The sequence below is a fragment of the Mya arenaria genome, chromosome 6, assembly GCF_026914265.1.
Source record: "Mya arenaria isolate MELC-2E11 chromosome 6, ASM2691426v1".
Classification (NCBI taxonomy): domain Eukaryota; kingdom Metazoa; phylum Mollusca; class Bivalvia; order Myida; family Myidae; genus Mya; species Mya arenaria.
Genome location: NC_069127.1, coordinates 69,149,039 through 69,165,828, shown reverse-complemented (window position 1 = coordinate 69,165,828; position 16,790 = coordinate 69,149,039). Strand labels below are relative to the sequence as shown.

General features: G+C 35.3%; 1 protein-coding gene across 4 annotated transcripts in view; it reads left to right on the top strand.

Annotated features, from left to right (window-relative positions):
- Positions 1 to 16,265, top strand: part of LOC128238584 (uncharacterized) — a 62,227-nt gene extending 45,962 nt beyond the window's left edge. The window contains exons 1-2 of one of the 4 annotated variants that reach the window (XM_052954654.1): positions 9,327 to 9,397; positions 15,135 to 16,265. In XM_052954654.1, the coding sequence (XP_052810614.1) occupies positions 9,394 to 9,397; positions 15,135 to 15,985 (855 nt within the window). In that variant the 5' untranslated portion in view covers positions 9,327 to 9,393 and the 3' untranslated portion in view covers positions 15,986 to 16,265. Of the gene's footprint in view, positions 1 to 9,326; positions 9,398 to 10,857; positions 11,116 to 13,202; positions 14,853 to 15,134 lie in introns of those variants that run through there. The other 3 variants (XM_052954653.1, XR_008261731.1, XM_052954655.1) reach the window with 3 other exon arrangements.
- The last annotated feature ends 525 nt before the right edge of the window (positions 16,266 to 16,790 follow it).

Sequence of the window (16,790 nt, the reverse complement as noted above, 5' to 3'; positions counted from 1 at the left end):
TGTGCAGGTGGAATAATAAGTAATAAAATGTAATTTGAGTGCAAATAAGATGGATTAAAATTGTGTAGTGATGAAGTTATGCAGCTGGAATTTTCAGTGCTAAGCGAATAAGACATTAATAAGTTTGTCAGTGAATCAGGAATAAAGCAATAAGGAAATAAATTAAACAAAATGGCTGGTATTTCGTATTTAAAGGGAGTTAGAACGAGGTACAGAAATACCTTAGAGACCGAAATTGACAAAAGTGTTTTGTTAATAAAGTGCAACTTAGATACAAGTAACATAGATGATGTGATTTCGAAGACAAGTAAGTGTTTAGAGAAACTAAAAACCTATTCAGAAAAGTTAAAAATTCAATCTGGAAAATTAGCAAGTGCTCTTGATGATAGTGAAACAGAGTTAGTCAGTGCAATTATTGATGAGGACTGTAGCCTGTGTGATGAAGCCATATCGGCTTTACTCGATTTGAAAGAGTATAAGGCTAAACTCATTTCTAAGAAAGAACAGGATGTGGATATTAAGAAAGAAAAGGATGAATTAAGTCCGTTTGTACAGTTACAGCATGAACTTCAAAATATTGCTCATGCTCAAGTTAAACAACAACAAGAGTTTCTTGAACTACAAAAAAAAGAACAAAAAGAGTCCCAAAAGAAAGCGTCAACTTCAGTTAGACTCCCAAAACTTGAGATGATTTCCTTAGGTGGTGATAGATTACGTTGGATAGAATTTTGGGATTCGTACGAATGTACAGTGCATAAGAATGATCAATTATCAAAAGTGGATAAATTTAATTATCTCAAAAGCAAGCTCTATGGTGAAGCGCGAGGTGCTGTAGCCGGATTAGCGTTATCAAACGAGAACTATGAGGTAGCGATTGAAGTACTGAAAGAGAGATTCGGTAAGACTCAACAAGTGATTGACTTACATTACAATAAATTGATAAATTTACACAGTGCAAATAACAATGTTCCCAGTTTAAGGAATTTCTTGGATAATGTTGAGCGTCATCTAAGGAGCCTTGAGGTTCTAGAACAGAACATAAATCAGGACGTATTCATATCGATGATACGAGCAAAACTTCCTGAAGATGTGCTTCTTCAATTAGAAATGTTAAATGGTGCTGAAAGAAAATGGACAATAACTACATTAAGGAATAGACTGAAGGAATATATAGCTGCACGAGAAAAGTCAGACAAACGGCAGTTTGATACAAAACCAAAGATACCACAAAATAAATCGCTGTATCGTGGTTCGGAGAGTGATCGAATACCAAATAAATCAAACTATGGTTATAAAGCAATAAGTTCGGCTGAGGCTTTGGTTGCAAATACATAGAAACTAACGCCGCAGCAATCAAAACCAAGTAAAGATTACTCGGAAATGTGTAGATACTGCGCAAAATATCACTGGAGTGACGAGTGTCTCCAGTACCGGACACTCAGTGCGCGTAAACAAGTGCTTAAGGAGAGTTGTTTTAGATGCTTAAAGGTGGACATAAAACAGCAGAGTGTAAGAAGAACAAAGTGTGTGTCTATTGTGGGGAGAGAAACAGCCACCATAGAATTCTATGTCCAAAGCGCTTCAAGAGTTCTGAATCTAGTGTTCATTTAACGGAAGAGTTGCCAATGACACAAAAAAGTGATATTCCAGAGGAAAACGTTCTTGTCTCTTCAGGAGAAATGGTACTAATGCAAAGGGCGAAAACGGAAGTTAAAGGTGCAAAAAGTGACAGACACAGAGTCGTGAGAATGCTCTTAGTCTCTGGTTCTCAGAGGTCATATGTTTCGGAGGCTTTAGCTCGAAAATTAAACCTAAAACAAGAAGGAAAAGAGGAAATCAATGTTATGACGTTTGGTAGTGATAAATCCAAAGTTGTGAAAACAAAGATATCTACAATGGAACTTAAGTTAAAAACGGGTGATTATATGACAATATCGGTGAATATTGTGCCTGTGATCAGTGGAAATATTCAAAGGCAACCCATTAAAGGGCTATCCGAAAATGCCAATCATTTGTTGAAATCAGTGGATTTGGCAGATGACATTGCCGAAGATAGTGAATTGTGCCAAATTGATCTACTCATCGGTAATGATTACTACTTGGACATTGTGCTTAGTCAAAAAATTGAAGTTCAACCAGGATTATATTTACTTAGTTCCAAATTTGGTTGGATACTTACCGGACGTACACAGGAAGGTGTCCATGACAGAAATGACGTCAACATGTTAATTATGACGTATGGTACAAAGTTTAATGAAATCACCGCATTCGTTTCCACCGATGATTGTTTACCGAAAGTGCCAGATTTAGAAGATTTCTGGAAAATCGTATCCATCGGAATTAATGATTGTCCAACGCTTTCTAGTGACGAAAAAGCAATGTCATCATTAAAAAATACGCTTCAATTCTCTGATGGACGTTATTAAGTCAAATGGCCCTGGAAGGACGAATCACAAGATCTACCAGTAAATCGCCAACTAGCTATGGGACGACTGCGTTCGACAATTGCTCGAATGAAAGATAAACCGGAGTTAATGATAAAGTACGACAGTGTGATACAGGACCAACTGACCAAAGGTATCATCGAAAAGGTCAACGCAAGGACTGGTAAAATGATACATTACTTACCACACCACGCAGTGATTACTCCGTTGAAAACAACCACGAAATTGAGAGTAGTCTACGATGCGTCGGCAACATCTAGATCCTGTGACAAGAGTTTGAACGAGTCCCTTTATAGGGGTCCTGTCTTGCTTCATGACCTGTGCGGAATGTTGTTACGGTTTCGTGTTCACAACATTGCTGTTGTCGCCGACATAGAAAAGACTTTTCTCCAAATAGGATTGCAACCAAGTGATCGTGATGTGACGCGTTTTTTATGGATTAAAGATTGTGACAAGCCTGTAGTTAACAAAGATACGATCGAAGAATATCGCTTCTGTCGTGTCCCTTTCGGAGTTATATCGAGTCCGTTCCTTCTAGGTGCTACCATAGAATCTCATTTGGACTCGTACGAGTGCGAATTGTCTGAGAAAATTAAGAGTGATATATACGTAGACAATCTAGTAACAGGAGCAAGAAACATCACAGAAGCAATTGAGCTTTACAGCGGTACAAAACAAATGTTCAATGAAGCCTCAATGAACATAAGGGAATGGATATCTAATAGTGTTGAAGTGAACACTGTTATTCGGGAATCCGATCGAGCTACTGAAGGTTTAATGAAGGTTCTTGGACACATCTGGGATACAAGCAATGACACTTTTGGATTAAAGTCATCTACAGTGCTTGAAAAAGGTGTACAGACCGAAACAAAACGTACTGTTTTAAAGTCAGTGGCGTCAGTGTTTGACCCCCTAGGACTTTATTCACCAGTTGTGCTACAAGGTAAATTGCTTATGCAAAGTTTGTGGAAAAAGCAAGTTAAATGGGACAGTGAGCTCGACGATGAAGACAAATGTTTGTGGGATGATATAAAGGCAAACTTGAGAAAGATATGTGAGTTCCAGATTCCAAGATGTGTGACATTAATTGCCAAAGATAGTGTGATTGAAACCAGCATTGTGTGTTTTTGTGATGCCTCTGCGAAGGCATACTCTTGTGTGATTTACCTACAGCAAGAAACCAAAGGTGATTCAAAGGTAGAATTAGTGTTTGCAAAAACAAGATTGGCTCCAATAAAGGAATTAACAATTCCAAAACTTGAACTTATGGCGGTTGTAGTTGGTGTAAGGTGTGTGCAATTTGTGAAGGAACAACTTAGAATGAATATTGACAATGAGTGTCTATATACAGATTCAAAGTGTGTTTTACAATGGATTAAGGCAAAGACGGAAAAGTCAGTATTCGTCAGAAATAGAGTGGCCGAAATACAACACCATGAAGATATTACGTTTCAGTACGTACCAACCAATCAAAACCCAGCTGATATTGCAACCCGTGGGATAAGTGTAGAAAAATTGAGAGCAAATAATTTGTGGTGGCATGGTCCACAATGGTTAAAAGGCCTATCGGTGCATCGAAATAAACAAAGATCAAGTGAAGTAGTAAGTGAAACAAAAAAAAACAATGAACAAGAAAGTGACACAAAGAATGATCAAGAAAGTGAAACAGAGAACGAACAAAAAAGTGAAATGGAGTTTGTGAGTTGTCCAAAGAAGAAATTTGATTGTGAAAAACCGTGCGTGTCACATGTCATAGATATAGAACGATGTTCATCCGCAACTAAACTGATACGTGTGACAGCGTACGTTCTTCGTTTTGTCAAAATACTTCGTAAGAAGACGAGGAAATCAGAGCTCGACAGATTAAATAGTTATGAATTGAACGAAGCAGAGTTATTGTGGTTGAAATATACCCAAAGAAAACACTTTGGTGACGTCATAAGTGACATTGCAAACAAAAAAACAAGTAACATACAACGTCAACTTGGTTTATATTTAGACGAGATTGGCCTCCTTCGTTGCAAAGGACGATTGGAGAATTCAAATATCAGCTTCGGCTCGAGATATCCAGTGTTGATACCTAAAAAGGACAGATTCACGGAGCTTCTGATTGAACGGTCGCACAAAGATCTGTTACACAGTGGTATATCACAAACACTTAGTAAAGTTCGACAAAGATTTTGGATACCACAAGGACGAGCAAGTGTGAGATATGTTCTAAACAAGTGTTACGTTTGTCGACGAATAGAGGGTGGTCCCTACAAAATGCCAGAAATGCCACCCCTGCCGAAGTCACGTGTTAATGAAAACCCACCATTTTCTCAAACAGGGTTAGACTACTTCGGTCCTTTGTTCATAAAAACACACAGTGGTTCGCAAAAAGTATGGATTTGTCTGTTCACATGTCTAGTTACGCGAGCGGTACATCTCGAATTGGTGCAGAATATGACAACAGAGGAGTTTTTAATGGCATTTAGGCGGTTTATTTCACAGAAAGGCGTACCGACAAACATAATAAGTGACAACGCGCTCCAGTTCAAATCAGCAAACAAGACTTTAGAGAACGTGTTAAAAGGAGTGTTGAAATCGGAGGATGTGCAAAGCTATATGTCAAATAAAGGCATTCGTTGGTCGTTCATAGTTGAACTTGCGCCATGGATGGGCGGTTTTTATGAGCGACTTGGTGGATTAGTAAAACGAACACTCCGAAAAACACTCGGACGCAAATTGTTGACTAGCGTACAATTGCAAACGTTATTGAAGGAGATAGAAGCAGTTATAAACTCTCGTCCGTTAGTATACGTTGGTGAAGACATTAACTCAAGCATCACGATAACACCATCTCACTTTATTTCACCAAACATGAAATTTAGTGTTCCAAACATGGAGTACAATGAAGACAGTGACTACAGTCCCAAAAATAAAAGTGCTAACGACCTTTTGAATATTTGGAAAAAGGGACAAAAACTGTTGTGCGCGTTTTGGAAACTTTGGCGGTATGATTATTTATTAAGTCTTAGGGAGCGAACTCAATATAAATTAAAAGGCAAACGCATTCAGTCTCAAAAGTCTCCAAACATAAATGATGTTGTCCTGGTCAAGGATGATCTACCACGTGGTTGTTGGAGATTTGGAAAAGTGAAATCTTTAGTGAAAAGCTCGGATGGAAATATACGATCGGCAAAACTTCAGTTGCCATCAGGTAGAGTTGTTGGACGTGCACTTAACTTATTATACCCCCTTGAGGTTTCCGATCAAAATACGCAAACTAGTGACAGTTCTGTGAATAAAAATATTAAGGATTTAGATATGCAACCAAATCGCCCGGTGAGGAGGGCTGCAGAGTGCGCTAAGAAAAAGATCAAAGCGCAACTCGCAGAGTAAAGTGACATTGACTGTTGAATTTAATGTGATTATATTCGCTTAAAAGTAGGCAAGGCGTACTATAATCAATTAAGAGTCATATTAAATTGAATAACCAGCCTAGCAGATCAAAAGTTACAGTGGGTGTATATACGGCAATTGTATTACAATTGATCCGCCGGACTCAATAATTGTGCACGAGGAACTCGATTATAATGTGCATATGGTAATATAGAAAAGTCATTTCAGCCAAAATGTTTGTCTGTGACAGTTGTAATCGCTCTTATAAGTATAAATCAAATTTAAGAAGGCACATTCGAGAGAAGCATCTAGGTGCTGATCATTGGGAATGTTTAAACACGACGTGCAGTTCAAAATTCATAAGGAGGAGTTATTTGTATCAACATATGGTGTTAAAACATGGGATACCTAAGACGGAAGCTGTAAACATGTGTGTTAACGCGTCAAGATGTGGGACAAAACAAAACAAATATTATTCTGATGTCAGTGATGACGATTCTGTTTTTGAATTGATAAATGATATCAATAATAACAATTGTACATCCACAGAATTTGAAGACGCTGTAGCTTCGTTTGATACGGGATTATTCGTTAGCAACCAAAGCACTGTAAAGGCTTCTGGAAGTGGTGTTGCTTCAAGCGCCGTGACTTCCGGTATGGACAAAAGAGAGTCGTCGGATAGTGATTCATCTTCCGGTACAAAATCCGGAAGTCATGGTTCATCTGACGAATCTTCTGTTGGTGAGGACACTGACAGTAATGTTGCCAATAATGATTCCAGCGCCGTCACTTCCGGTATGGACACCAGTGAGTCGTCAGAAAGTGAGTCTTCTTCCGGTACGAACACCGGAAGTAATGTTGTCGACAGTGTATCTTCAAATGATGTGAATAGTGTTCATGATGTCGAAAGTGTGTCCCAGGATAATTCAGGATCAGCTAATAATAATGATGAAAGTGCTTAGACCGTGAAAGAGTGTTATTCGCCAGAGGTAGTATGGATCAGTGATGACGAAGAGTGTAGTGCACTAGTGCCTTTAAATAAGTGTAAAAGAAAAGAAAAAGTCTGGATTATTGAATTTAGACAGATTGTTTCAACAAGGAATGGATTACAGGTCATTGAGAAAAGTGAGATCACTACCGACCATTATGTGCTCGATGGTTAATTGTGAAATTTAATATGAAAATGAAATTGCCAGGTAGCAATCAGAAAGTGTTTAAAACAATTGAAACATTAAAAATTATGTATTGCTAGGTAGCATTATGTAACAGTATAAGCTTAGAATTTAAACGTCATTGTTTGTTATGTTCTCAGTAAGCATATAATATCTATATTGTTTGTAATGTTGTTAATATGTATTTGATGTGTCAATGTTCATATAAACAGATGCAGTTCTTAATATTAATACATATGTATTAAATTGTCGGCGGGAGTGTCGCGACTTTCGCGAGTATTCCGCCGGATCATATCCGACGGATATAATCCTTTCGGATTGTGCACGTTTTTCTCGGGCGTTTCGTGCCCGAGTGGCGGGATAGAAAGGTATATAAGGAACGGTTTTATAGTGCTGAAAGGGAAGTTTTTCATTTTGGACTATGGATTATTAAAAACGTCAGTTAAACGATTTATTGTGTATTATTTAGGAAAATCATTTAAGAAAACTATATTAAATTTGAAACAAATTAAAAACTGTAAAAATTAAATTGTGTTGTTTCTTGTGAGAACATTCAAAACCAAACCCCAATGTGGCAATTAAATCTCAGGAGGCAATAACTCAATTAAACTTTGCAACAGAAGAGGTAACATTTTCATAAAATGATTTATTCCGATCAAATTTGACAAATTTAAAGCAATTTCAGTTGGTGCCAAACTTGTTAAAGACATAAAGCGATTTAATATACTTAATCACATTATTGTTTGTAAAGAGCAATTTAACTTTTAGGCGATGAGGAAGACAGTTTATTAAATGTTGATGCCCAGAATCTGAATATCCTTCAAACATTAAGCATGTTTTGACAATGTTATTATCTTTAAATTATTTATCATATCCAATTTCAAATACTGTGTTGTTGATTTGCAAGACCAACACAGAAAAAATAGGAAAGATTCATTTCAGAGCTTAAAAATTGTTTTCAATTATTAAACCTCAACTTATAAAACCTCCATAGAGTTTAATTGTCAACTTACATTTGAGAAGAGTATGATGCATCGCTATTGCAAGTATATCACTACTAAATTTGGAAAGAACTCTTTCCGTATTTAGGCCACTCAGATGTGGAACAACCTCAGTAAGGAAAAAAGGTCCTCTCAAAACTACCTAGAATTTGGAAGGTTGGTCCAAACCTGGACAGGTCCCTCTTATTCAACATGTAACACTCCGTCCTAATATTTGTCTTTCATATTTGTATATTCGGAGTACCCCTGACCATAGCCATACGTGTCCTTCGAACTACATGTATAACAGTGTGCAGCCTTATGTAAATATTAAGTATATATATTACTTCGTCTAAAAAATAAATATTACGCACCTTCTAATATTCCAATCAATGTTGAATGCGTAGCATATAATATAGACTTATGCCCCCATCACACACGGCCATGTGCCCACTACGTCCTCAAAAATATGGCATGGTATGGTGCAGTCGGAACTTGGTCAACGGAGAATGAACGCAGTAGACACCGATAAGGACGTGGTATGGTCTTTATGGCTTTATGGACGTGAGCGGACGTTGAGTATGTGAAAAAAGGTAGTGAGGACGTGGTCGAATCAGGATGTTGTTAGAACTTAATAAGAACGTATTTACGACGGCATGGACGTATTGCCGGCGTAACTAAAACCTAGTTGGAACTTGATTGACGTAGTGCAAGCGTGGTATTGGACAGGAAATATTGAATGGCGTTCTCATCGCGTTGTCTCGAGGTTTTTAATGCCTTCTTGCCACGTCAATTGAGTTCTCACCATATCCTCTCCACGCTATTAATTATGACTGGTACATTCGTGCTACGTTGTAGAAGACCTCGTTTGGTGTTTAACACGTCTTAGACATGTTTGTATCAGATCCTTACCACGTCTTGTTATGTTCTGAACAGTGATCATGTATGAAAACGGGATTCAACACATCTTTAACATTATATTATATATCAACACTAGATATGAATGAAAAAGATGCCAGTTATAAAAAGAAAAACTACAATTCCATCTCGATCACATTCACAAATAAATTCAAGCCATATGAACGTAAGACGTGATAAGCACTTGGCAAGCTCATGGTGCAATCTTTCAGGTCGAAGTAAGAACAGTATTAGTAAGATCTTCTGTTCAGAGGTACCGTGTATTTTAAATGATTATGTGCTTAGCTGTCACTATAGTTCACTCCGCTTTAAAACTTCAACTATATCCATCATGTCATGCTGTGGTGTAGTCAAGTATTGATTTAACTCAGGGGAAATACTTTGATAAATTGATCATGCGTCACAGTTTTATCTATTGGTTCAATCACTTAAACCTTTTGATTGCTTAAAGCACAGCGGAAGTTTTTAGAGTTACAAGATTGGATAGGCCTCAACATGGGTGAGTTTACAAATTTTAAATAAAATTATAAAATATTCGGTAATGCTTCAAACGTAAATTGATTATAATAGTGGAACTACGTCTTAAACGATACATTACAATTATAAACTTTCAGCTATCACAGAGTGAAACCAGGTTATTAAAATGACGTACGTCGTTGTTGGAGCGGCCTGGTGGGTGTGCGGGCGGCGTCAAACTCAACTGTAAAACTGAATAATTTTAGTAATTTGAACACTAAAAGAGATTCAGGATAACTTTCTTGGAATTGCGTTTTGAGCCTCTAAAATCAAGGTCAATGATAAGGTTTGCTTAATACAGAAAAACGGTTTAAACTGAATATATTGAGTTAGGGGTGACATGTATTGATGTCTTGACTTAACTTGGTATATAGGAAGAGTTTATGTGGGTCTTAATCTTAAATTATAGTTCATTTATTCTAACTGAACGTATTACACTGTATATATCTGTCCGTAAAAAAAGAAACATGCTTTCTACTTAGTCAGATTTTAGGATAATCCAACCAATCTAGGGCTTAAGAAATTTAATATTGACCTAAAGGTGGGTTAAGTTAACCAATTTGGTATGTTCTTATTCATATATACAACAAATCAGCTGAATTGTAATTCTCACAACACAGTCCATAGCTCTAATGTCAATCTTTCAAAACCTGTACTTTTTCGTATTGCGGCGTTTCTAGTTATAGGTCTTTTCATTTTAATAGCAATCCAGTTCTCTCTAAGATCGTCATTCGGGTTACATATAGTTATGTTGTTTATTGACTTCTTACATTTGAAAAATTTAAATTCAAATCTCATTTACGTTTCTCCCTTAAAAATACTATCTACAATATTCAACAAATCAAGCAAATTCAATACCAAAATGTGCAATCTTTTGTTGATAATTATGAATAAAAACACTTAACGAAGTCATCCTAGTATAGCTCTGTACTTTGTAAACATTCCTAGATAATTCTAATTTTCTTAATATCAACAAGTTGTTGATTTTTAAACGAAAAGTGTTATAAACATTTTTCGGTGTTTTATTTGTGTACATCATTCAATGTTATTTGCTCTTATAACATATTCAAAACGTCGCGACAATTTACCGTTTCCCGACCCTCATTTAATGAATCTTACACCTGTGCAGTTTAACGTTTGGGTAAATAACACGTAACTAAACAAATGGCGGGGCTAGCGGGTCAACTAATTGGTACACTAAATAAGTTCAGAGTTCATTTTGCCGATCTGCAGAAAATGGTCTGCGGGTTCGCTGCGCTCGCTCCATTTTCATTAGATCGCTATGAACTCTAACATATACTTAAAACCGAGTTTTTGCTAAAGGCAGTTTTATGTTATACGAATGACTCAGTGGATACAGCGTCGATTCTCACATGGTTATTTATAAAACGAGATATGAAGTGAAACGTAGCGGAATCTTTACGCTTTACGCTCTGCAAAGCTCACACAATCAATGTCATATTCTTTTGACAGAAGTTAAATGTAAAACAAAAAGTCAAGTATTGATTTGTTGATAATTATGTGTGTTTAACCTAGATGGCTAGGATAATACCAGTTCGTTATTCAAACAGAAGACTATAGATAAGTTTATGCTGGGATACCGCAATGGTATTTCACAAAAGTTAATAATAGAATGTATGGCGTTCTCATTATTGGATCTTAAGTTTGTTATAGAGGCCTGCGATCGTTGAAATGAAATGGGTGAGTGTTTATTAACCATCTGATATTGTTAAATTGAAGTATGCACCAATGTCTACATGCTTACATGAGTTTTATACTTTTTAACAAATACAACCTTGTGTTTTTTTTAGTGTTTTGTTTAGCTCAGTTGTGTTAATTCTCACGTTTTGTGCTTAAACAGTGTTTACATATCTCATAAATAAGCGCTTACAAATTATTTTCACTCCTTTATATTTTGGCGGTATATATAATAAACAAATAAGAGTTGAATAAGAAAGAAAAATGTTAAATTGAAAACATAAAGCTGTTAAAAGGGTCGTAAAACTGTTTAAACCTATAGTGCATGATACTGAATCGCTAAGACAACTGACATCACCTGATTACAAATTTATTAAAGTAGTTTGTCCAAGTATAATGACAAACTAGGCATAAGTAAACATGTGTTTTTTGTCATACACCTTTTACATTTTCTTATCTATAAGGTCATTATACATTTATCAAACTCCATTGTTTATGTTATAACAATCTTAATCAGCAATTATTTATATATATTCTGACAATGATCATGTAAGTTAACCACGTATTCTTATCAGATATCAAAATAACAAAACGTGACCTGTAATTTGATATGTCGTTTTAAATGACAATGTTTGAAAAAGCCATCTACTGTGGTCTTTTTGTCAAGACTAAAACATGTTTATAAATATTCTGCTTTAAAGAAATCTCGAAGGGCTAAAACAAGCGGCTTTATGCTCATAGCGTATATGACTTAAGACTAAAAATCAGAAATATAAACAAGCTTTAAGCTTATTGCTACAGAAACTTAATACACGCCGGGTAATCACTGGAGCCATAACATTTTGGTATGTGTTGAAAATGCTCCAACACGACTTCCGTTATAGTGCCAATAAGTGGAATATGCATGTAAACAGTGAGTATGGTTTCTTATTTTTCATTTTTAGAGGTTTATACGAGTAATTTAGAGGCTCAAAATTTGCAATAAAAGGTATTTTACAGTCAGTCACCTGAATTAACAAGCACTCCCTTGCCATCTCAGAAAAAAAGATTCCTTCGTTTGCCTTGGATGATTTCACTTTAATTTGTGGGTAGATAATTCAGCATGTATTATCGGCGAAAGAAACCGTGCTCGTTTAGTAACTATCTTTTTTCCAATGCTTCATGGGAGTAATCTTTTTTTCTGAGATGGCAAGGGGTAGCTTGTTTATTTAGGTGAATGACTGTAAAATACATTTCTTGCAAATTTTGAGCTACGGAGAGATTTTTTCCCCGACATGAATATACCCGCCTCTTTTTCCTTTTAAAGACACCAATCTGAAAATATGTAAACACATTCGTTAGATTTTTGCCTTATAATACCTGGAAATACAGAATTAGAATTACGACGGCCATTTGCTATCAAGTATTAATTTATTAGACACAAAATGAACCTTAAAGTTCGCGAAGCAGTGTGGTAGTTGGTCATACTTTAAAAAATATCGAAAATGATATTAATTCAGTTAATTGTTAATTTTCATGTTATGAAATTGCTACAGTTTTTTCACAATTCGTTTCCTACTAAATTACTTTTCATGAGCACCACAACCTATTCATTGGCACCACAACGTTCAGAAAATCGGGCGTAGTGCAGCAAGTATAACAAATAAAGTTCTAAAATTTGTAACGCGGCAACCTTTTGTCAATAAAAAAGCCACAGCCATGTAAAGAAAATGCTTAACCCTAAGATACGAGAACAATTCTCATAAAAATCCAGATTTTTAAGTTGTCAACACTAACGTCTAGCAAGTTATGCAAGTTCTAGACGATCAGATATAAAATTTTATTCAAAACTTTTACATTAAGAACAACTCATGGCCATTCCTACGTGGAACTACATTCTCCATTTTTTTAATTTACTCGTATAAACCTCTAAAAATGAAAAATAAGAAACCATACTCACTGTTTACATCTATATTCCACTCATTGGCACTATAACGGAAGACGCGTTGGAGCATTTTCAACACATAACAAAATGTTATGGCTCTAATGATTACCCGGCGTGTAATACTTATGAAGTAGTTAATATTGGTCCGTCTGTACGGCTAATTTTATCAGCATAACTGAGTGAAACTGTTCATACTGTTCATACATTGTATCAATAAATCTATAAAATACATATTGCAAGTCCAAATATATGGCCTGGAGGTCAACGTTGCAATACCATTGTATTATTGTCGAGAACTTTGATACTTAAGCTAAATAAGAATTGTATATTCCCATAATTTCATTATTGAACGAGGTGATATAACCTAAACAAGATAGGAATTTGTGGAATGTGTATTTCAAACGACATTGAAGATGATATATATAATTACTTCCGATTGTAAACCTTTTTTAATAGGATTAGCTATTTTCTGTACCAAGACGTTTATTGTAAGAAACTTGAATGTTTAAAATCCCTTCGAATCGTCACATATATAATTGTAAAAAATATCTTTAGTTTTCATGATATTGTAGAACATATTTGTAAAGCAAATACTGCATAATTCTTAATACCTTCTTTTATGCATGAACTACTTGTGTTTTGTATTTATAACGATGAACTATATATGCTTAAGTTAAATAAACATGTTCGTCTGCTCTGTTCTGTTCGGCCAAAACATCCAATCAAAGCAAAATGAAAAATTAGGTAAAATACCACTTTTTAAATTATAGACATATTAAATCACCAAATGCAACGCAATCATAAATGTTTGGCTGTAAGGCATATTTTTTATAGTTTGTTTTATTTTACTTTCATTTTTTTAAACAGAATACCATAGAAAACGTAAACGTTTGTTTAAGTTAACGATAAAGTCCGCGTAATATGTTACTACCCTCGTTTTCCATTGTTTTGTTTTGTACTAGATTTTATCTTTAAAGGATTTGAACAGATCAGAAATATGTGTGTTTACATTCTGAATCTGGCAAAACATTCCCCCGATGTATGTACTGCTGAAATTGGGATTGAATGCGATATCTGTTACTTTTACATTTCGGTTGAAAGAAGAAAGATTAAGATTAACACAATTTAAAAATTGTCAATTTCAATAAAATGTGACTTAAAATGCACTGTTTTGCCGAAAAGCGCTTGAGAAAAACAAGAGACAAAGAACCGTGTATATTGTTGTTTAAATAATTATTAAATGACCCGTTAAAGCGCATTTTTGACTGTCTTATTATAATTTGTGCCATCGTGTTTGAAAATTAGTGCAGATGCAATTGAACATGAAGTAAAACAATCTAAACTAGTGTATTGTGCCCAGTACTTCTTCCATTGTATTATTGTAAATTGATAATTATTTTGTCTACAGCCATTCTGGGCCAGAATTGTTTACTTACTAACGAAAGTTAACATATGGACAACTTATCAAAGTGTTTTACAATTGGTTGTTGAAATTTAAATAATTTAGATAGTGATTGGTACAATAAGATTACAAAACATAATTCTCTATTGTATGTCTCTTCTTTAAAGGGGCTGTTTCAGGTACGATAAAATAGCGAAAAAAAAGAAAAATGTCGAAAACTAACATAAACTTGGCATCAATGTGTACAATGCATTGAAACTTACTAACTGAAGTACCACATCGTTTACAATTTATTTAAGTTTAGCAGTTATTTCGTATTTTTCTATTAAAAAAGATTACTGGGTATGTCTACCAGTTAGAAGTCATTCCTTATGCGTGATTGGCTAGTCGGTGTTATCACGTGATATTACCGAGGTAGGTGTATAGCTTAATTATGTCACCCGATTAGAGTGAGCATTTGTAGCTCAGTGAGTACGACGCTGGACTGCAACGGGTTCGAACCCGGTCTCCGATACAGTTTTTTTTGTTTTACATTTTGATACTTTTTTTACTATTATGATATCAAAGCGTAACACATTCTATAAGATAATTGTCCTGAGATTCGTTACAGAAAAAAACCTTTGTTGGTGCCAATATGTGAAACAGCCCCTTTAAAGTCACATTTGCATAACTCGTGTTTTCTTTGTATACTTCCAGGTCTTACGCAGATATTTGGGGAGTTGTTACACAATTTTATGCAGAATCTGATATTGATGGTGGAGGTCGCGAATGGCGAGGAAATTAACAATGAAGAAATTCAGGCACAGACAAATAAAAAAATAGCAAAGATTACAGAAAATGTTTATAAGCAAGCAGTCCATCTTCAGCGAAAGACAAGAAAACTCTCACACTATCTCACACAGAGTCCAAACTTAAACGAGATTTACGTTAGTCTAACGGAAAATTTTGTGGTTAAAACGTGTGTAATTGATATTCCAAAAGCAGCATTGAAATACTACGATTGTTTCAGAAGTGATCATTTAAAAAACATTCAACAGAAAGGGAACCACTCTCTCCAAGCAAAAAATGTTATGGCGTTCAACAGTACCTTTTTTATTGATGGTTATACTAGTTTAATGGGATTCACTGGGAGTACTGACATCTTCAGCCAAAATGGATCACCATTAAGTTATGACAGCGATCAATTTTCAGAACTGATACAGAAAGACGTTGTCCAGTCTTTATACAGAACAATTCAGAGACTGTCTGAACAACACTCTGGTAAATCCTTTTTATCGAATGCAATTTCGCATGAGGCGATTAAAGGAACCGGAAATCTAACACATGGATCAAACATTACAGTGATTAATGGAATACGGTTTAGTACGAGGGTCACAATAACTACGGAATATTTTCAAAGAGCACTGCGATACTGTGAGGGATACGATTACGTGCTGACCCATACAAATATATTTCCACACAACATCAGGATGTTCCTTCATCTTCCAGTCCTAAGGGGATATACTATTCACACTATTGATTGTAAAGTCGGGCGAAACTTCTTCTGAGCTTAATATGAATAATTTGTAAACATATTATGACGTGACTGTCAACCCAGTTTGTTATTTTATTCGAGCGATTTTGACTTATCGATGGATAAAGAGACATGTTTGTAAATGTTAGAATCTTGAACGATATGTTTTGTAAACCATTTTAACGAGCAACATACAGAACAATAGACACCGTTTAAAACAAAGGGTACTTCGCGTACACAAACACAATTCTGATATTGCTGTATGATATATTTGAAACTGCAACGTTTACGTAAACAGATTCATACGTCAATGATGATGCATTCTTGTCTTTGAAGAAAAATGTCAGAGATTGAAACCTCGGGGAACATATTGGGCATGCGTAGTATACTGCGCGATTCATACACGTGAGGAGAGACGGCCAATTAATGTTATGCGATGTATATAATCTTGATACGTATGTTTACAGTTTGCTCTTTTTAATATAACTAATAAAGTAACACTTATTTACAATAAAAATATAATAACCAAAAATATTGCAACCAAGGTGTTAAACCATTTAACAAAAGCTAGGCGGGAGTTTGGCAACATGTATGTCTTTCAATTCTCAAGATTGAATTCAGAATTTTATTTAAAGTTAAGGAGGAAAACTTACTTAAATGCATACACAATATCTTACAACTCTAAATAATGCTACATATTTTGCTTCAAATGTGATATATCGAAACGATATAATATATTCAATGTTTAACATTGTCGTACAATTATTCTTAGAAAAAAACAAAAAAACCTGTGTTTCCGGTGACTTGGCGGAAAAAAGGGTCGGTCGGTCGGGATTTTT